This window comes from Selaginella moellendorffii, unplaced genomic scaffold (genome assembly GCF_000143415.4).
Source record: "Selaginella moellendorffii unplaced genomic scaffold, v1.0 SELMOscaffold_21, whole genome shotgun sequence".
Lineage (NCBI taxonomy): Eukaryota > Viridiplantae > Streptophyta > Lycopodiopsida > Selaginellales > Selaginellaceae > Selaginella > Selaginella moellendorffii.
The window spans coordinates 1195099-1214582 of NW_003314282.1; the positions used below are offsets into that span (position 1 = coordinate 1195099).

General features: G+C 48.3%; 6 protein-coding genes and 1 pseudogene across 11 annotated transcripts; 3 read left to right on the forward strand and 4 right to left on the reverse strand.

Moving 5' to 3' along the window:
* The first annotated feature begins 434 nt into the window (after positions 1–434).
* LOC112347429 (probable LRR receptor-like serine/threonine-protein kinase At1g67720) lies at positions 435–3933 on the forward strand. Of its 2 annotated transcripts, none has more exons than XM_024678255.1 (14): positions 435–608; positions 655–1213; positions 1264–1778; positions 1841–1973; positions 2027–2098; positions 2155–2223; positions 2279–2338; positions 2392–2549; positions 2613–2815; positions 2865–2994; positions 3041–3106; positions 3152–3341; positions 3403–3535; positions 3589–3933. In XM_024678255.1, the coding sequence occupies exons 1-14, from the start codon at positions 533–535 to the stop codon at positions 3823–3825; spliced, it is 2601 nt and encodes an 866-aa protein (XP_024534023.1). In that variant the 5' UTR covers positions 435–532; the 3' UTR covers positions 3826–3933. The 2 variants fall into 2 exon arrangements, with proteins under 2 accessions (XP_024534023.1, XP_024534024.1); XM_024678256.1 differs by having other exon boundaries at positions 3044–3106; positions 3589–3925.
* Positions 3934–5877: 1944 nt separating this feature from the next.
* On the reverse strand, positions 5878–8715 carry LOC112347409 (spore coat protein A-like). 5 transcript variants are annotated; one of them, XM_024678178.1, is made up of 6 exons: positions 8604–8715; positions 8477–8547; positions 8161–8405; positions 7889–8090; positions 6164–7821; positions 5878–6102 (listed from the first exon to the last, which is right to left on the reverse strand). In XM_024678178.1, exons 4-6 carry the CDS (start codon positions 8072–8074, stop codon positions 6051–6053), a joined length of 1896 nt encoding a protein of 631 aa, XP_024533946.1. In that variant the 5' UTR covers positions 8075–8090; positions 8161–8405; positions 8477–8547; positions 8604–8715; the 3' UTR covers positions 5878–6050. The 5 variants fall into 5 exon arrangements, with proteins under 5 accessions (XP_024533946.1, XP_024533943.1, XP_024533944.1 ...); XM_024678175.1 differs by having other exon boundaries at positions 7889–8102; XM_024678176.1 differs by having other exon boundaries at positions 7889–8111.
* LOC112347369 (G-type lectin S-receptor-like serine/threonine-protein kinase SD2-5) lies at positions 8239–10770 on the forward strand. The gene has a single exon (XM_024678103.1). The coding sequence runs from the start codon at positions 8239–8241 to the stop codon at positions 10768–10770; it is 2532 nt and encodes an 843-aa protein (XP_024533871.1).
* A 992-nt stretch (positions 10771–11762) lies between these two features.
* On the reverse strand, positions 11763–13165 carry LOC9637943 (annotated as a pseudogene).
* Positions 13166–13694: 529 nt separating this feature from the next.
* LOC9641659 (uncharacterized protein C57A7.06) lies at positions 13695–14570 on the reverse strand. The gene is made up of 3 exons (XM_024678104.1): positions 14049–14570; positions 13860–13990; positions 13695–13787 (listed from the first exon to the last, which is right to left on the reverse strand). Exons 1-2 carry the CDS (start codon positions 14568–14570, stop codon positions 13871–13873), a joined length of 642 nt encoding a protein of 213 aa, XP_024533872.1. The 3' UTR covers positions 13695–13787; positions 13860–13870.
* A 228-nt stretch (positions 14571–14798) lies between these two features.
* Positions 14799–17488, forward strand: LOC112347408 (G-type lectin S-receptor-like serine/threonine-protein kinase SD2-5). Its single transcript, XM_024678173.1, has one exon. The coding sequence runs from the start codon at positions 14979–14981 to the stop codon at positions 17481–17483; it is 2505 nt and encodes an 834-aa protein (XP_024533941.1). The 5' UTR covers positions 14799–14978; the 3' UTR covers positions 17484–17488.
* Positions 17424–19468, reverse strand: LOC112347370. The gene is made up of 8 exons (XM_024678105.1): positions 19331–19468; positions 19067–19245; positions 18371–18992; positions 18207–18314; positions 17934–18148; positions 17773–17838; positions 17581–17707; positions 17424–17524 (listed from the first exon to the last, which is right to left on the reverse strand). The coding sequence occupies exons 1-7, from the start codon at positions 19466–19468 to the stop codon at positions 17626–17628; spliced, it is 1410 nt and encodes a 469-aa protein (XP_024533873.1). The 3' UTR covers positions 17424–17524; positions 17581–17625.
* Positions 19469–19484: the final 16 nt, after the last annotated feature.

The following is a 19484-nucleotide window of genomic DNA, read 5'->3' on the forward strand; positions in this document are numbered from 1 at the left end:
TGCCACCAACAACACTGTATGCATTCGGCACGAGCGAGTATACAGCTTCATATCCGGGTCCAACTTTGATAGCCCAAAAGAGACAAACATCCTTTGTCCGATGGGAAAATCACATTCCAGATCGTGAACACTCTCTTCCAGTCGACTATACGATCCTAGGGGCGGTACGGCTACATTCCCGTGGTCCCTCATCTCCATGGACAAGAGGGCTCGAGATGGTCCGACGGGCATCCAGAAGCCTGGTTTACATCAGTTGGCGAGCGGGGCCCGGGTTACGTAACAACACTTGGATCGTATAGTCGACTTTGAATCTGATTTTTCCTATCGGACAAAGTTGCGAAGTAAAGTTGCTATCAAACTTTCAATCGTACAGGGTTATAACTCCAGCATTAACTCTGTAAGCAGCTGACAAGGTAGCGTAGTTCATACGTTCTTGCTCTGGAACTTCAGCTCTTTGAGAGGTCTAGCTGAAAGAATTGAGAGCTCTGGTTTGTGCTATCTTCTTACTCTTTTCGAAAATAGGTCCAGGGAAATGTGGTCGGCAGATTATCTCCTTCAACTTCTCACGGTTGGCTTCCTCGCAAAGATTTATGTTTCAGCGCAACCAGGTCAGTAGTATTGCATATATGGTCATTGTGAAGAATGTTTTTGCAGGATTTTTGAGCCTGGACTGTGGAGGTTATGACAATTACACGGATGGAAATGGTATCGAATGGACACCGGATGACAAGTATATCACCACCGGAATTCCAACCTCCATTTCAATCTCTGCTAAAAATCAGACAGATTTACTTTGGCAGCGTCTTCGCTACTTTAATGACACCTCTCGGAAGCACTGCTATGCTCTGCCAGTCGTGGTAAACCAGAGCTACATCCTGAGGCCATCGTTCTACTACGGAAACTACGATGGGATAGAAACAACTTTAACGCAGTTTAACATTATAATTGGTGCAAACGATGTGGTAAAGGCCGGCGTGGATTTAACCAGCAAAGAACTGAAGTACTATTACGAGTTTGTGATTAAAGCCACAAGCTCGACCCTGGATCTATGCCTTGGAACCCGCTCAAATTCACCAGCAAATATCCCGTTCATCTCTGCAATCGAGCTCAGAAGACTGGATCCCGGTTTGAAAATAAGTTCTTTCAATGCTAGTGAGCTTTTGATCATGTGGAGAAGGATCGATTTAGGAGCAGCTACAAAACATACCATCAGGTAAGAAATTCTTCAGAAGTTAAATGTTCTTTTTGACTCGTATCAAACAGGTACCCTTCTGATGACTATGATCGAATATGGAGACGTGATACAGATTTCCCAGGCTTCATGGGAGAATACCAACGGATCAATACTACTTCGAATGTTTCTCTGGGAAAAACTCTTGACAAACCTCCCACGGCGGTGATGAGTTCCGCCATCACTTCCAATTCGACAATGGTTTTCCAGTTCCCAACAAAGCTTCCCACAACGCCGACTAAATTCTACGTCAACTTTTACTTTGCTGAGTTTTCTGCCCTGGTGAACAACACGAGGGAGTTCCGAGTCATTCTTAACACCAGCTCGCTTGAATCTCCCCACCTTTTGGCGACCATCAACGTGGAGAAGTATACTCAGGCTCCTTTAACTTCATTCCAAATGTACCTCAACTCGCCAGTGGAGCTTACCGAGCCAACAAACTTCTTGTTTGTGCCCACGGTGAACTCTACGCTTGGTCCGATTCTCAATGCTGCCGAGCTGTGTGAGTACAAAGGAGGTCTCCTCCCAGGGACGGAACCCAACGATGGTAAAGCACATATGAAACTTTAAATAATTGTGATCTCGTTAACATTGTCATAAACAATGCAGTGGCAGCTATACGTGATGTGATGAAAGATTTTCACATCACTGAGTGGTCAGGAGACCCTTGCTTGCCTGACGCGTACACTTGGAAATGGATTACTTGCGATGTAGCTCAAATCCCAGCAAGAATTATAGAGCTGTAATAAGTGGACGCATTTCTAGCGTGATCACATTAACATCTGTGCATGACAGGAACTTGTCTAGCAGTGGACTCAAAGGAACCATATCACTGTCCATCACAAAGCTATCGCATCTAACAAAAATGTATGTATGGGTTTTTTTAACGTAATTTTTCGTTCTTCTGATCTTTATGTCTTCAGATATCTGGATAACAACGCATTGACAGGGCGTGTTCCAGATTTTAGCTCCTTGAAAAACCTCACGGTTTTGTGAGTACCACCATTCAGTATGCTAGATGATAGAATTTTACTAATTCTTTTGCAGGTCATTAGAAAACAACAGTTTGGATTGCCTACCACCAGAACATGTACACTTCTCTTACAAGTCAGTTTTTCTCTATTGCCATTGAATTGTTTATCACCTATATGTTTTTTCAGCGCTACTTTTAGCTTGTGTGAGAAGAAACATACAACACTTATATTTGAAGTAGTGGTACCATGTGCAGCCATATTGTTAGTTGGAGCTGTACTTGTGGTTTGTTTCTTTTCCCGTGGAAAAACTTCAAAATCCATCACAGAACAGAACAGGAATCCAAGTAAGTTCCAAAAGGTAGCCTTGTGGGTAACTCATTTTTCTAATGGCATATTGTTCCATCCAGGCTTGTCTCTAAAATCTCCAAACTCTAGCACTAAAATGATTGCTTACAAGGATGTGATTGAGGCCACAAGCAACTTCAAGAGAGTCATTGGTGAAGGAAGTTTTGGACCCGTGTACTATGGCTGCCTTCCAAATGGTGTTGAAGTTGCAGTCAAGGTTTTATCCAGTAACTCAAAGCAAGGATATCAAGAATTTCAAACTGAGGTGAGTTTGATCATCAACAGGTACAAATCTATCTAATTTTCCTTGATAGATTGATATTTTATCAGTTGTACACCACAAGAACTTAGTGCCCTTTCTTGGTTACTGTACTCAAAAGTCCAAGCTCATACTGGTCTACGAGTTCTTGTCAAATGGAACGTTGAGGGAGCACTTGTATGGTGGTAAGAATTTTTTGTGTTGAAACGTCCTCCTTTAATGTAATGTCAGAAGGTAAAAGATATCCAACTCTAAGCTGGAAAACTCGGCTTGGAATAGCTCTAGATGCTGCTCAAGGTAAGCTAAATCTCTGAATTGATATGATATAACTCTCTCTCATAGGCTTGGAGTATTTGCACACATCATGCAATCTACACATAATCCATCGAGACGTCAAAACAAGCAATATACTTTTAAGTTTTGATATGGTTGCAAAAGTCAGTGACTTCGGTCTCTCCAAGTTTTATGACAGTAACAAAGCATCTCATGTCTCAACTGGCATCAAAGGAACTCCAGGATATCTTGATCCAGAGTGAGCAAAAGTTTTTTTTCTCAATAAGCATGATATCTTACTGAATTTAATGGTTTTTCAGGTACCATTCCTATAGCAGGCTCACAGAGAAATCAGATGTATACAGCTTTGGAGTGGTACTATTTGAGATTGTTTGCGGACGTGAGCCCCTCAATTTCACACTTCTTGAGGAACAAATTGTTCTTTCGGAATGGGTAAACTATTAAGAGAGCTTAGTTATAAACATCTGTTCTTTGCTTCCTCCCAGGCATGCAAGGAACTTGAGAAAGGCAACCTACGAACAGTAATCGATCCCAGCTTATCCGACTATGGAGAGAAAGCAGCACTGAAGGTTTTGGAGGTGGCAAGAAAATGTGTGGAACGTTCTCCCCACGGGAGGCCTAACATGAGCACTGTCGTGATCCAGCTGAGAGAGGCCATCCAACTCGAGGAGGACGGAAGTTCCCTGCCAAAATCCATGGAAATATTCACTGGAGGAAGATAGATATGCAAATATACTAGAATTTTATAAGATTGTGGATATATAGTTTACGATGGCATTTTTAACTATATAATAATAATAATAATAATAATAATAAAACTTTTACTTTAATGTTTTAAAAGTTGCGACTGTTTAGGGACTGAGTGGGATACTGCAGTCAAATCGTTGTTATCAAATGCGGGCTGCTTTTCTCAGGAAGAGAATACTACACCGGTAAGTGCTAGTGCTTTGTATCCTTAGTAGAAAGAGGCCGCTGGACACTATCTTTCTTGAGCGCAATGAATTTCTCTCCAGTGTTTGTCACTCTGCCCACAAGATCCACGATCACCAAATTTCCGAAGTGTCAACCCGAATCGAATCCTTGGCACCGCTGATCCCATCCCGGTGGCTCTACGATGGCTGCTCCTGCTGCTGGATGCTGGAGGACAAGTCAGCCTCGCCGATCTCAAGAGCGCCAAGCTCAGGAAGCAAGAGAAGAAGGGGAAGGGAGGCATGATTCGCGAGGACCTCTACTATCCTGGCGTCCTGTAGGTGCATCGTGTGGCCAGCACGGGCTGCATTACGAGAAACAATGCCAGTGGTACGTGTCCATGCTAGACATGCAAGGATTCGTCAATGGCGAGCTCAGAGCTGGTTCTACATACGAGCGAGCTAGCGGGAGGCTACAGGTGACTCCTAAGTTCCCATCAGTGCCAGAAGCCTCGGATCCAGATTTTCTTCTCATGACTTAACGCTGGCAGATGTTCTTCCCTCGAAACCGAGCCGCGGTTTTGCTACGGTGGTAGAGCACATCTAGTGGCTGTTCAAGCTGCCTCATCCGGCTATCACGTTGAAAGGCGCAGAACTCGTGCTGTCCGAGGAACACGGTGTTCAAGGTGTGGTTGCGCCTCTAGCCAGTGTCGAGAAGCGTATCATCTCGCAACGGATGGCCATGTCAACCTGCGGAGGCTGTGCAGCTCAGGAGAGGTGGACGTAGGTCTCCTCAGCTATCTGGTACTGGAGAGTTACGGGGAGCTATTCGGTGAGGCTCATGTCCGGGATGCAGTCTCCATGGAGGAGATGTGGAACCATAGACTCTGGCACCTTCACGAGAAAGGTGTGCTCCATCGGGATCTCAAGCCAGACAACATGCTGGTCTTAATGGGGTGCTGAAGATCATCGACTATGACGTTTCGTGTTTCAAAGGCGAGGCTACCACCTTCACGGAAGACGCTGGCACCAAGGGGTATGAGTCGCCATTCGCTACTGCGGCCTTACAAGTAGGAGGATGACGTGCTGAGCTTGGCACTGGTGTTTTACTCTCAAAGAACAGGCGTGCGAGGACAGATGAGAGCGACTTCGTATTTTGGGTGACGACCTCTGCTCACAGTGCTGGCGCTGGACAAATTCATTGAGAAGCTATGGTTTTGATCCTAGAGACGCCCTCTCTACTGCGAAGGAAGGTGACTTGGTGTATCCTTAAAATGTTTTTCTTCCTTTATATTGATAGTAGCTAAATCTTCTACACCATGCGAAGCAACAAAACTACCCACATACTGCTAGGAGAATGTGTGGTTGCAGCATTCTACTTGTAAAATCATCCACTTACAAACTTCTACCAACGTACCATACATTTGTAGCTTTGCCAACCATCTTTTATTCCGGATGAATGGCAGGAGATTCGTGCTCAGAAAACTGCAGCCGCCGTGAGTGACAAAGGTTTTTGCAATCTGTGGAGCCCGCACTTGCTCCGAGCCTGCTGTAACGTATCAACTCGATGCAGTTCTTGAGGACTTTGTGGCTGATGCATGGAGAATGGGATCTCTGGGGATGGCTGGGACAGCTCTATGTATCATGATCATGACAAAAGGAAGGATGCAAAAGGTGCAAGAGTGAAATCCTTGCCATGCTTGCCAAGAATGTGATTCATGTGCACTATGTGCAACCAGGGATCACATATGATGATCTTCCATCATCAGCTTTTGCAGTTCACTTTTCTGCAATGAAAGAGGTTATGGAATGCATTCAGTGTTCATACCTCCTACCGGACACGACATAGGGAGGAGCACAAGGAGCTGTGATCAAAATATAGTTAGAACTTATTGATACATAAATGATACGTGTTTGTGTAAAGCTTGTGTTACTAGTTGTTCTTGTTCCGCTATCAAGAATAACACCTGGTAAAGTTTCAGCGTTCTAGATGGATGGAATGGAATTGTGACTAGAACATCTTATTGTTGCGTGTAGTTTTAGTAAAGATGGATGGACTCGTTGGTGACGAGCTTTACGTAGACGTGTTTCCTGCGAAAGAAAGAGAAGGATTCCAGTGATGAAAAAAAAACAATGCCAAGAGTGTGAGCACCTGTCGTGTGGATGGATCGAGTTCCCGGTGGCGAGCCCTACGTTTTTGCTTTCGTCCCTGGGAAAGTAACGAGGGAAGGACTTGTTGGTGTAGAGAGCATTCGTGCTGGACACCACCAGCGGCCTCATCATCTCGTTATCCTCGTGCTCGAGAATGTGGCAGTGCCACACAAAGTGTGGAAACGTCGTTGGATCCAGCGGGAACCTGTACGAGATGCTGGGCTTGAACGCCAGGAAGAACCGGGTGACGGTGGCGGGCTGGATGACGGCCGTGTCCTTCCACCCGACTTGATCCACGTCGGCTCCCTGTGCCTCGCCCGTGTAGCAGCTCCTCGAGTCCGGATAGTCGTACTCGAACGAGCACGACCCGGCAGCGAATCGCCCGGTGTCGAATCCCTGCTGCTCGAGCACGAGAAAGTTGATGAGATGGATGTGGATCGGATGGGATGCTGTCATGGTGTTGATCATGCACCACACCTCGTTCGTGTAGAGCAGGACTTGCTCGGTGGCCGGACGCGTGAAAGAGAGCCTGTCCTGGAGGAAGAGTCCCGTGAGCGTGTTTCCAGAGTCGAGGCTTACACGGTGGACGAAAGGCCGGTTGTAAGTTGACACCCAGTCGACGTACGAGAGATCTACTCCGGTCGTGGCTTTGATGATCGATAGCGTCGGCAACTCGGCCAGCTCGCTTGGAGTGAGTGCTTGCGGGATCTCATCGTCGTCTTCGTCGATGGTACCGTTGGTCCGCCAGTTGATTACTTTGAACAGGAGAACCTCTTGCTCGGTGACGCTTCCACTCGGGAATGGAGCCGGCGCGGTGTTGTACAAGAGAACTCTCTCCCCGGGCTTCACTCCGCGAAAGTCGATAAGAATGTCGACTCGCTCGGAAGGAGAGAGCCTGAGCTTCTTCTGCCGTATCGGAGTCGCCAGGTATCCCCCGTCCGTGCCAATCTTCATGAAGCTCAAGCTCGTGTCGTTCAAGTTGAGGATGAAGAATCTCGAGTTTGCCGCAAGCAGCACCCGGAACCTCACCACCACCGGCCAGACTTCGATGTAAGGCCACACCTTCCCGTTCACCAGAATGGTATCACCAAAGTAGTCCGGACACCACTGCGGATGAACTCCCGGATTGCTCCCAACACTGGGATAGTTTATGGAGCCGTCGCTGAAGAACTGCTTGTCTTGGATCACCAGAAGCACGTAGTTTCTCGGGACCCAGGATGGATCTTCCCACGGCGACTCTATCACGTAAACTCCGACCAAGCCAGCAGCCATGTTGAGCCGGGTCATGCCGTAAGTGTGGTCGTGATACCACAGGAGCGAGTGGCGCTGAAAGTTGGGATAGACGTAGTTTTGCGTCACGTAACCCGGGCCCCGCTCGCCAACTGATGTAAACCAGGCTTCTGGATGCCCGTCAGACCAGCTCGAGCCCTCTTGTCCATGGAGATGAGGGACCATGGGAATGTAGCCGTAGCGCGGACCCGCCCCTAGGATCGTATAGTCGACTGGAAGAAAGTGTTCACGATCTGGAATGTGATTTTCCCATCGGACAAAGGATGTTTCTCTCTTTTGGGCTATCAAAGTTGGACCCGGAAAAGAAGCTGTATACTCGCTCGTGCCGAATGCATACAGTGTTGTTGGTGGCAAGTCTCTGTGCAGTTTCTGCGTCAACAAAAGAAAAAACGAGTCTTGGAAGAGTCTGGAAATCAAGTGGAGAAAGAACACATACCTGGGTGATTTTGTAAGCTCCAATGGTAACTCTGTAGCGTGGGCTCAAGTATATCTTTGGTGGCGTTGGAAGAACGTCGACGAACTTTTCCAGCTCCGGGGATGGTGACAGTTGCAGACAGACCTCATCCGCTTCTACTGCGACTAAAATCTCGAGGATGAACAGCGTTACGAACTTCCAAGACATTAGGAACTCTTCCAACCTGCTTGCAACACTTGCCGAACTTAAATAAAGTCAGTCAAAGAAGTGAACCTGGCGTAGTCCAGACGTACTTGCAAAGTCTTTTCCAAAGAGCGTGACACAGCTCGCCGGGAGTTCAAATAATTCAGCGCTTGAGAGGCCGAAAAATAATGGCTAGCAAAGGAAAGTTGTGCTTCATTGTCTCGTCGATCTTCATCCTGCGTTTTGCTCAAGCAGAACAATACTACAGGAATTTCACCAGCAAAATAAATGATTCCTTCTTGTTTCCGCTTGATCCACACGGCTTGAATGGCCGCTACGCTGGTTTATGGTCCAACTATAGCGACACACAGATCAGCCGGTATATTAGTTACGAGGTGTGGATGCTGAGTTATAACGCTGACACACCACGATCGTTTTTCCTGGCCCTCGTTGCCATCCGCAATCCAACTAGCTGGGAGCTCACAAGACCGGTCATCCTGTGGAAGGCCAGACAGACGAGGCTTGTAGGTGAGAATGCCACTCTACAATTTACCACAGATGAAGGACTTAAAGTCGAAGAAGACGGTGATGTTGTATGGTCCACGAAAACTGCAAACAGAGGCGTCCGGTGGCTCTGTATTTCCAATCGCGCAACCATAATGCTCCTGGATGAAAGCGGAAGCAATGTCATCTGGCAAAGCAGCGACGAACCTTCTGATACTGTGCTGTTGCAACGAGCACTTACGCCGGGACAAAAGCTCGTAAGTTGGAATACTTCAGAAGACAGCAGCGATGGCCTCTATAGTCTCGTCATAGAGAAAAACAGGCTGCAACTGTTGTACGCCTCGCAACCGTACTGGAGCTTCGGTAATATTACCAGCGAGGAAGATATGTTTGCGGTGTTTTGCTGGCAAAACGATGGTATCGTGTCTCTGGATCTGCGAGGCAACTTCTCACAGATTGAAACGGAGCGTGATGACTTGGGCTTAGTGTTTTCCTGGTCATGTTCCAGTCGAGGTTTAAGAGACCAAGTGATGGAGTTGCCAATAAATGGGTCACAACTCACGGCCTCCACTTTCATAAAGCTGAAACCGGACGGGGATGTCGTCTTGTACTCCTGGAATTGGACGGGTACAAACTGGATAGATTTCTTCAGGTTTTCGACTCTCTTCAAGTGCTTTCTTCCAAGTGGATGTGGAAGATACAGAACCTGCAATTCAGCATCAGGCGCATGCGAGGAAACTTGTCCAGATACCTTTGCAAGAAGAGGTGAAGACTGCCAGCCACCATATCCACTAGAGACATGCGAAGACCAGCTCGAGTATCGATTCGTTCGAAGAGAGGGAGCTGATTACTTCTCCACAAATTATTCCACTCCAGTTCCTGAAGCATCAGTGGAGGCGTGTCAGGGGCGACGTGAGTCGAACTGCACCTGCACGGCGGCCTTTTATAATGACGGGAGCTGCTTTCTCACGCACGGCGACGTGCAGTCACTCCGATCTGGGAAGTACGTTGCTCTGCTGAAAGTTGCCCGCCCTCGAAAGGTTTCCAAGACGCAACTCCAGGCCATCACATTGGGAGTACTTGTTCCAACATTGTTCCTGCTGATAGTCTGTCTCGGATGGCACTGCCGGAGGAGAAATAAGCATGATGACGACGAGGGAGAAGAAGAAAGCACCTTGCAGCTATCCCTCATGGCGGGTATCCCCAGGCGCTTCAGTTTCCAGGAGCTTGAAGAAGTCACAGGGAAGTTCAGCAACTGCCTCGGGAATGGAGGATTCGGAAACGTTTTCAAAGGATTACTTGCCGATGGCACTGAAGTTGCTGTGAAGAAGCTCGAAGGCTCGAACCAGAAAAGTAAGGACTTTTTTGCGGAAGTTGGAATTCTAGCCAGGACGCACCACTGGAACCTCGTCAAGCTGCTGGGATTCTGTGCGCAAGGGCCCAGGAAAAGGCTCCTTGTGTACGAGTATATGAAGAATGGCTCCCTAGAGCGGTGGATATTTGAAGACGACAGAATTCCTGGGAATATTTCGTGGAAACTTAGATTCAACATCGCAATAGGCACAGCGAGAGGATTGAACTACTTACACGATGACTGTGTTGAAAGGATAATCCACCTGGATCTGAAGCCGGAGAACGTACTCCTCGACGATGGTTTCCAGCCGAAGATAGCAGACTTCGGATTGTCCAAGCTCATGGACAGGAAGGAAAGCCAGTTGCAGCTGACGATTACGAGAGGCACCCCTGGCTACGTTGCACCGGAGTGTATTCAGGAAGGAACGGTGACTGAAAAAACAGATGTTTTCGGCTTCGGGGTTCTGCTGCTCGAGATCATAACAGGCTGCAAGAACAGGAACCTCTCAGGCGACTACCTGAAGGACTACTTGTTGGTTAGTAACAGAAACGGTAGTGCCGCTGCTCACCTCTCTGAAGAAGAGAACGAAAAGGAAAGATTGAAGAATGTTGCGGCGTTGTGTGTTCGAGACGATCCAAACTTACGGCCCTCGATAAGCAAGGTTATACAGATGATGGAAGGAGTTACCGAGCTGCTTGAAGTACCTTTGGAATCGGAGCTGAATTTCTTTTTCGCTTACAGACCCAAAGATCAGCTTAGCAGAACCGCAGCCTCGAACGTGACTTATAGGAGTTCTGATAAGTTGCTGAACTCATCTTCCTCGTTTAATGCCTTCTCACAATCTAGCCTGAATGCCCGATGAAATTATACGTTACAACATTGAACGAAAAATATACCTTCGTTGATTCGCTACTGCTGAAACTGTTGCGCTAAGCCAAAAACAATGTAGCTGCAATATCATTAAATCATCAACCTCCAAAGAAGAACAGTTATATCTTCTCCTATTTGGGTTCCAGAAACTCATAAAGGAAATTCGTCGTCCAAGTCTGTAGAAAAATCGTCAATTAGTACGTGATTCAAAACTAGAAATTATAAGAAGAAACCGTTTCGAGCTTCGGCTTTCAGCAATAGCAAGCTACAAAAAGAAAAACCTCGCGAAATATCCTGAAAAGCTCCATCAGGAACACAAGAAAAGAGAAAGATTGCCAATCGTCATTGCAATGTGGGGTAAAAAGGCAATATTGAGCTTAAAATCGCAGGTGATCTTGAGAGAAAAGGATGGAGCTCCCTCATGAGAGTTTCGAAAAGATGCTGAAACTATCAATATCGTTCAAGGATTTGCCACAACACGAGTCCATCTAGAGCACAAAAAAAGGAATAGCAATGGACGCGATTCTTAGCTTGAAAACCAAAATTTACCAAACGATGGACAGCGTCCGCCTGGAGCTAACACAGTTGGAGCACAAAAGCAAGCGCATCACAGCGCGCTCTTCCTCTATCAACGAACAGCGACCAAAGTGTGAGCGTCCATCTAAAGCCAAAGGAATTCTTTGTGTAAGCGAAATATACCTCAGATTTCACGGATCTTCTGTGACGAGCTCCAGCGCCAAGAAAAAGAAATCGCGCCATGGCATTGCATTCTACAAATTGCGAGGTTAATCAGCCGCAAGAAATCGAAACTAGAGAGAGCAACTCAATGAATGAAGTGTCACCTCAAAGATTCACCACAGTGCTCGAGCAGCATTGCGCCGATCTCCACGGAATGCGACTCGATCGGCAGAAATCCATTGCATTTTCCGAGCTCCATCCCTGGCCCATTCATAAACCCTAGAACACAAACCCACTTTAAGAGGCTTTAACAGGAGCAAAGGTTTATTATTTATCCACGTATGATCCAAAACATTCTTCGCAATCTAGCGAGCCAAGGATTTCACAGCGTCTCGCAGCCTCGTGTAGTCCTCGAGCTTGTTGTAAATCTGGTGAGAAACTCTCGCGTACGCCGTCCCGGATCTCTTGCTCTTCGAATTCGCGCTGGGCGATCCCCCCGCCTGGAAGCAAATCGGCACCTCCACTCCAAACTCCCTGCGCAAGCTCGGCACACGTCCCACACTGCGTCCCCCACGCCGCCGCGAGCATCTCCGCCATCGCCATCGCCCGGCGGTGATTGAAAGCGATGAGACTGGAGAGGCCACCTAGATTCCCATCGATGAACTCCACCGCGGCGGTCACAGCGAGCTGGGAGGTGTAGTCTCTCGTCCCCACCCAAGAACACTCGCTGAAGAGCCCCAGCTTGAAGTTGTGAGACACCACCGGGTGGTGGAGGCGCTCCAGGTGCTTGGCCTTGGCGTGGAGGAACGCGACGCTATGTGGAGCGAAGAGCCACTTGTGGAGATTGCTCGAGTAGTAGTCGGCGTCGATCTCCTCCACGCTCAGCTCGATGTTGCCGATCGCGTGAGCTCCGTCCACGAAGATCTGCTCCACTCCAGCGTCGCGGCAAAGGGCGACGAGATCTCGCGCCGGGAGAACCACCGATGGCATCGAGGTGATGTGGTCGATCACCGCCAGCCGGATGGTGGTGGAGCTCTTGGCGGCCTGCTCCAGCGATCGCTGGAAGCTGTCGATGATCTGCCGGGCGGAGAGGATTGGAAGCGCGAGCTCCACCTCGATGATCCTCGCGCCGGCGCGAACAGCGTAGGCCTCGAAGCACTTCTTCACGGCGGCATAGCTGCAATTGAGCATGAGGATGGCGTCGCCGGGGTGGAATCTCTTCTCCAGGAATCCCCACGCCATGTCCTGGGCGATCATCGCCGCCGCCGTCGTCACGTTGTCCACCAGGACGATCTCCTCCACGTTGGGGGCGCGGATGATCGACGCGATCGCCTCCCGCGACGCGCGCAATCTCTTCTCCAGGGGGCCGAAGTAGAACTCGTCCGGCTGCTCCAGCCACTGCCTGTGCCATCGCTGCTGCGCCTCCAGGACCGATCGAGGACAGCTCCCAAAGCTCCCATTGTTGATTCTCGCGATTCCTTGCCTGTGATGCGAGAATTCGCGAGCCAGCATCTCCTCCCAGATCTTGCCGGATCCTACAATCGGCATTCTCTGGATACTCCCGGCCTCTTGGCCTTGCATCGACACAGTCATGGCGCAGCACCCTCGATCGATCAAGAATCCCTACCCTCGTCGCGGGGATCAATCCAATGCAGCACAACCTTCCCAGAAGAATCTACACTCACAATCTCGCGGGAAATAGGTCGAGTTCTTCGCCGCTGCCCTGCCGCCATAGCTCAAGCTTCTGCCCTTAAAAACAAACGAGCCTCTTATTCCCTGGATATTCTCATTTGTCCGTTATTATATGAAGGAATCTATGGGCATATCCGTCTTGGTCAATGCATATGCCCGGATATCCTAAGAAGATAGCTTTGCAGCAATGGCAAAACAATTCCTCCACGAAAGAAGGAATCGATCGATCAAAAAGAATGTTGCCATAGCTTTTCGAGATGCTTGCTATCGCCCATCCTGCAATGGAAGAATAACAAAGGTTGTTAGATCTCGATTCCTCTGGAGAAAGATCGTCAAACCTTGTGTTTTCGAGTGCCCATCCTAGTTATTAAAAGAATAGCAAAGATCGTTAGATTTTGAGAGAAAGATCCTCAAACCTTTGCTGTGTTATTCGAGACGCTATCGCCCATCCTGGCAAAGACATGTGATAGAAGAATAACAAAGCTTGTAAGATTGCGATTCCTCTGTAGAAAGACCATCAAACCTTTGTTTACGTTTTCGCTCCCGTGCTCCGTGCGAGTTACTTTCTTGCTTGCGTTTTCTCTTGCCGACGTCCTCGTACTCGATTGGATCGATTATCACTCCCGCTCGTTTGATTATCTGCGTGGAAATCACGTTTACAATCAAATCAAAACAGGAAGATCGAGAAACAGTAAGAAAAACAAAGCTTACAGATGGTCGTGTCAAGTCCTGGAAAGCTTTGGTTGGATTGTAATCACCCCCAATGGCATCCGCATTGTTTTCTCGAAAACTTCTTTCGATGTGTAGGGGAATGGCAGCGACGACGACAGGAACTTTGCAGCCTGTTACACAGAGAAGTGAGCAAAGAAAAGGAAGAACAGGAAAAAACGCTCCCAGTACCTTCTTATCAGTCTTCTGGCTGATGATGACGTGCTTGAGCTTTGCATCCAGTCTCCGCTTCTCGGCCTCTTCTTTCTTTCGCTTGGCCTCCTCCTGTTGCTTTAGCATCCATTGTGGAGGACCTCTCTTCTTCTGGATGTCTGTCCACTGCCCCCACCCTGGTAAGTCCATTCTCTCGAGTTCTTCTTGGGGACACTCCTCGTCCACTGCGGCCGCTTTTGCTTCTTGGAACTCGGCTTCCACATCGTCTCCAGCAAAAGCCTCTCGAATCAGATCCTCTTGACTACGTGGAACTATGACTTCGTCACCGTCGTAGTCGAGATCTTCCTCTTGTTCTTCCATGCTGTTTACAGGTTTTTTGTCCTGCTTGCGACTCGTATCCTTTGGCAGCCCCGCAATCGCCACTTTAAAACTTTCGTCTGCTACGCTTTTGCTGTTTGTTTCTGGCCTCACAACTTTGTCCGTGCCGAATACTGTCGGGTTTGCGCTGATGACCGAATGTTTCGTCACCTGCACTCCCATCGAGTCGCCGATTCCTTGTTTTTGCTTTTCTTCTTTGTCTTCTCGCTCTTGTTTCCTGCTATCGTGATTGATTCGTCAACTTTCGTTGTGTGCTCCACGGCAGCACTAACCTATATTGCCGCGTTATCTTATTTTGAGGAAAGAAGAGCTATACCGGCTTACCATTCCATCCAGATGGTGTTTAACGGGAGGTGTCATACTAATAAGCACAACACCGTACTGACGTGTCTTTCCATGTAATGACAACTATTGGACACACTTTATGTATGCCTTTACTCTGCCTTATTTTATTGTGTGTTAAAGGCGCCGACCCCGCCAGCTACATACGTAGTCCAACTTGCAACGTCTTGTCATGACACAGCTGGCTGGGAGTTCAAATAATTCAGCGCTTGAGAGGTCGAGAACTCCATGGCTACCAAAGGAGAGCTGTGCTTCATCTTCTCGTCGATCTTCATCCTGGGATTTTCTCGAGCGGAACTGTACTACAGGAATTTCACCAGTGAATTAAATGGTCCCCTGTATCCGCTTGATCCATCCGGCTTGAGTGGCCGCTACACTGATTTATGGTCCAACTACACCGACACGGACATGAGCTTCCAGGTGTGGATGCTGAGCTATGACGCCACAACACCAAGATCGTTCTTCCTGGCACTGGTTGGAATTTGCAATCCAAGTAAGCTCTGGGACCTCACAAAACCGGTCGTTCTGTGGAAGGCCCGTCAGACGAGGCTTGTAGGAGAGAATGCCACTCTAGCATTCACCACCGATGGAGAGCTCAAGCTTGAAGAAGATGGCGACGTTGTCTGGTCCTCCAACACCACAAACAAAGGCGTCCGGTGGCTTGCCATATCCGACAGCGCGACCATAATGCTCCTGGATGAAAGTGAAAGCAATGTCATCTGGCAAAGTAGCGACGAACCTTCTGACACTGTGCTGTTGCAACGAGCGCTTAAGCCGGGATATAAGCTCGTAAGTTGGAATACTTCAGAAGACAGCAGCGACGGCCTGTATAGCCTTGTCATGGAGAAGAACAGGCTCAAACTGTTGTACGACTCGCAACCATACTGGAGCTTCGGTAATATTACCAGAGAGGAAGATATGTTTGCGGTCTTCTGCTGGCAGCCAAATGGAGTCGTGTCCCTGGATCTCCGAACTAATTTCTCACAGATAGCCGTTGCGGGCTTGGTACAGCCGGAGTCTTGTGCCATACCTGGTTCTGAAGACCAAGCGATGCAGCTGCCAATAAACGGGTCACAGTTCACGTCCTCCACTTTCATAAGGCTCACACCAGATGGAGATGTGGACCTGTACTCCTGGAATTGGACGGGTAGCAACTGGGTGACTTATCTCAGCTTTTCCAATCACTTCAAGTGCTTCCTTCCAAGTGCATGCGGGAAATATAGAACCTGTAATCCAACATTAGGTACATGCGAAGATACTTGTCCCGAGAGCTTTACCAAGAAAGATGAAGATTGCCAGCCATCGTTTCCACTTCAGATGTGTGAGGAGATGGAGTATCGATTCGTTCGGAAGGAGGGAACTGATTACTTCTCCACAAATTATACTGATCCACTCAATGTTGCATCGGAAGAAGATTGTCAAGGGCTGTGTGAGTCGAATTGCAACTGCACGGCTGCCTTCTATAGTGACCGGGCCTGCTTTCTCGTGCATGGAGACGTGCAATCACTTCGAACTGGACAATACGTTGCGTTATTGAAAGTTGCACAGCCACGAAAGAATTCCAGGAAGCACGTCCAGGCCATCACCTTGGGAGTACTTATTCCAACAGTCGTCCTACTGATAGTAAGCCTCGGATGGCGCTGCCGGAGGAACAAGGAAGATGACGACGAGGGAGAAGAAGAAAGCACCTTGCAGCTCTCTCTCATGGCTGGCATGCCGAGGCGTTTTAGTTACCAGGAGCTCCAGCAAGTCACAGGGAACTTCAGTGACAGACTGGGAAGCGGAGGATATGGAAGCGTGTTCAAAGGAAAACTTACCGATGGAACTGAAGTCGCTGTGAAGAAACTTGAAGGCTCCAATCAGAGGAGCAAAGATTTTTTCGCCGAAGTTGGAATCCTAGCCAGGACGCACCACTGGAACCTCGTCAAGCTGCTGGGATTCTGTGCCCAAGGTCCCAGGAAAAGGCTCCTTGTGTACGAATATATGAAGAACGGGTCCCTGGAGCGATGGATATTTGAAGACGATAGAAAGCCTGGCAGTTTTACATGGGACGTTAGATACAACATTGCCTTGGGCACAGCAAGAGGATTGAGTTACTTACATGACGACTGCGCTGAGAGGATCATCCACCTGGACCTGAAGCCGGAGAATGTGCTCGTCGACGATGGTTTCCAGCCGAAGATAGCCGACTTCGGATTGTCCAAGCTCATGGACAGGAAGGAAAGCCAGCTACAACTGACAATTGCGAGAGGCACCCCTGGATACGTCGCACCCGAGTGTGTTCAGGAAGGAACGGTGACTGAGAAAACCGACGTTTTCGGCTACGGGGTACTGCTGCTCGAGATGTTAACAGGTTGCAAGAACAGGAACCTCTCAAGTGATTACCTGAAGGACTTCTTGTTAGTCAGTGGACAGAACGACAGTGCTGCTGCTCACCTCCATCAAGACGAGAAGAAAAGAGAAAGATTGAAGAACGTTGCAGCCTTGTGCGTCCAAGACGATCCAGATTTACGGCCCTCGATGAGCAACGTGGTACAAATGATACTGGGAGTTACTGAGCTGCCTCAAATGCCCTCGCGATCACAGCTGAATTTCTTTCTTGCTTACAGATCCAAAGAGCACTTGAACAGGAGCTCAGGCTCGGACGTCTCGCATAGGAGTTTTGATAAGTTGCTGGATTCATCGATGTCATCGACGTCATTTGCAATTTTCTCACAAAATAGTGGTCGATAGTTAAACCGGAGTATAATTTAAACGTAGGTATAGTATTGCCTCTGAAAATCACAAAATTTGTTGAGGTTCATTCTTTGTCAAAGAAGTAAAAATATACCTTCGGAGGAAGTATTTCGTCCTTGTTCAACAAGAGAATCGCCGATCACAATGCTTCTAGGAGTTTTGGGTTTGGTGGTTCAGAATCGTGTTCTTCGTTCCCTACGTCGCAGCGTCGCGCAGTGTTTCTTGCCAAGAAAAATGAAAAGTCGCTGTTAGACTCCGCAAACCATTACTAAACAATACCTCACACATGGTCACATTGCAGTGCCGCATTGAATAGCAATTAGCGTTGAAACAGTCCCGACGAGACAATTTCCTGGCATTACTAAAACTCAACGATGAACAGCGGCACAAACTATTCCTTATCAGCTGTGTAAACGCGAACGAATAGATAACTTTAGTCATACGTACTTGCGGAAAGACTTCTTCAAAGCTAATGCTTCGAGTCGCTGGAACTCCCGAGTATGTGAGCGCGCTCTCCAGCAACACAAGCCATGGCTAGCAGAGAGCTGTACTTCCTCGTCTCGTTGGTCTTCATCCTTCGCTCTGCTCAAGCGGCACAGGAATTTCACCACCAAAATAGATGGTCCTTTGTATCCGCTTGATCCATACGGTTTGAGTGGCCGCTACGCTGGTTTACGGTCAAATTATAGCGACATAGGTATCAGCAAGGACATGAGTTACCAGGTGTGGATGCTGAGTTATAACGCTGAAACGCCAAAATCGTTTTTCCTGGCACTCATTGCCATCCAAAATCCAAGGGAGTTTTGGGATCTCACAAGACCGGTCATCCTGTGGAAGGCCAGACAGACGAGGCTTGTAGGTGAGAATGCCACTTTAGAATTTACCACAGATGGAGAGCTTAAAGTCGAAGAAGACGGTGATGTCGTATGGTCCACGAAAACTGCAAACAGAGGCGACCGGTGGCTCTGCATTTCCAATCGCGCAACCATAATGCTCCTGGACGAAAGCGGAAGCAATGTCATCTGGCAAAGCAGCGACGAACCTTCTGATACTGTGCTGTTGCAACGAGCACTTACGCCGGGACAAAAGCTCGTAAGTTTCAATACTTCAGAAGACAGCAGCGATGACAGTCTCGTCATGGAGAAAAGCAGGCTGCAACTGTTGTACGCCTCGCAACCGTATTGGAGTTTCGGTAATATTGGCAGCGAGGAAAACATGTTTGCGGTGTTTTGCTGGCAAAACGATGGTAACGTGTCTCTGGATCTGCGAGCCAACTTCTCACAGATTGAAACGAAGCGTGATGACTTGGGCTTAGTGTTTTCCTGGTCATGTTCCAGTCGAGGTTTAAAAGACCAAGTGATGGAGTTGCCAATAGATGGGTCACAGCTCACGCCCTCCACTTTCATAAAGCTGAAACCGGACGGGGATGTCGTCTTGTACTCCTGGAATTGGACGGGTACAAACTGGATAGATTTCTTCAGGTTTTCGACTCTCTTCAAGTGCTTTCTTCCAAGTGGATGTGGAAGATACAGAACCTGCAATTCAGCATCAGGCGCATGCGAGGAAACTTGTCCAGATACCTTTGCAAGAAGAGGTGAAGACTGCCAGCCACCATATCCCCTAGAGACATGCGAAGACCAGCTCGAGTATCGATTCGTTCGAAGAGAGGGAGCTGATTACTTCTCCACAAATTATTCCACTCCAGTTCCTGAAGCATCAGTGGAGGCGTGTCAGGGGCGAACTTTCCATGTGAGTCGAACTGCACCTGCACGGCGGCCTTTTATAATGACGGGATCTGCTTTCTCACGCACGGCGACGTGCAGTCACTCCGATCTGGGAAGTACGTTGCTCTGCTGAAAGTTGCCCGCCCTCGAAAGGTTTCCAAGACGCAACTCCAGGCCATCACATTGGGAGTACTTGTTCCAACACTGTTCCTGCTGATAGTCCGTCTCGGATGGCACTGCCGGAGGAGAAATACGCATGATGACGACGAGGGAG

Excerpts from the sequence above, each read along its gene's own strand:
- LOC112347429 (XM_024678255.1), top strand. The coding sequence starts at position 533 with ATGTGGTCGGCAGATTATCTCCTTCAACTTCTCACGGTTGGCTTCCTC. Across the intron at positions 1,779-1,840 it reads AGGGACGGAACCCAACGATG|TGGCAGCTATACGTGATGTG; the intron begins GTAAAGCACATA and ends TAAACAATGCAG. Across the intron at positions 2,339-2,391 it reads CATGTACACTTCTCTTACAA|CGCTACTTTTAGCTTGTGTG; the intron begins GTCAGTTTTTCT and ends ATGTTTTTTCAG.
- LOC112347409 (XM_024678178.1), bottom strand. The coding sequence starts at position 8,074 with ATGTCTTGGAAGTTCGTAACGCTGTTCATCCTCGAGATTTTAGTCGCA. Across the intron at positions 7,822-7,888 it reads GAGCTTACAAAATCACCCAG|AAACTGCACAGAGACTTGCC; the intron begins GTATGTGTTCTT and ends TTGTTGACGCAG. Across the intron at positions 6,103-6,163 it reads TCGATCCATCCACACGACAG|GAAACACGTCTACGTAAAGC; the intron begins GTGCTCACACTC and ends TTTCTTTCGCAG.
- LOC112347369 (XM_024678103.1), top strand. The coding sequence starts at position 8,239 with ATGGCTAGCAAAGGAAAGTTGTGCTTCATTGTCTCGTCGATCTTCATC.
- LOC9641659 (XM_024678104.1), bottom strand. The coding sequence starts at position 14,570 with ATGGGAGTGCAGGTGACGAAACATTCGGTCATCAGCGCAAACCCGACA. Across the intron at positions 13,991-14,048 it reads GCCAGAAGACTGATAAGAAG|GCTGCAAAGTTCCTGTCGTC; the intron begins GTACTGGGAGCG and ends TCTGTGTAACAG.
- LOC112347408 (XM_024678173.1), top strand. The coding sequence starts at position 14,979 with ATGGCTACCAAAGGAGAGCTGTGCTTCATCTTCTCGTCGATCTTCATC.
- LOC112347370 (XM_024678105.1), bottom strand. The coding sequence starts at position 19,468 with ATGCGTATTTCTCCTCCGGCAGTGCCATCCGAGACGGACTATCAGCAG. Across the intron at positions 19,246-19,330 it reads GCAACTTTCAGCAGAGCAAC|TTCGACTCACATGGAAAGTT; the intron begins GTACTTCCCAGA and ends GTGCAGGTGCAG. Across the intron at positions 18,315-18,370 it reads CTTTAAGCTCTCCATCTGTG|GATGACCGGTCTTGTGAGAT; the intron begins GTAAATTCTAAA and ends GGCCTTCCACAG.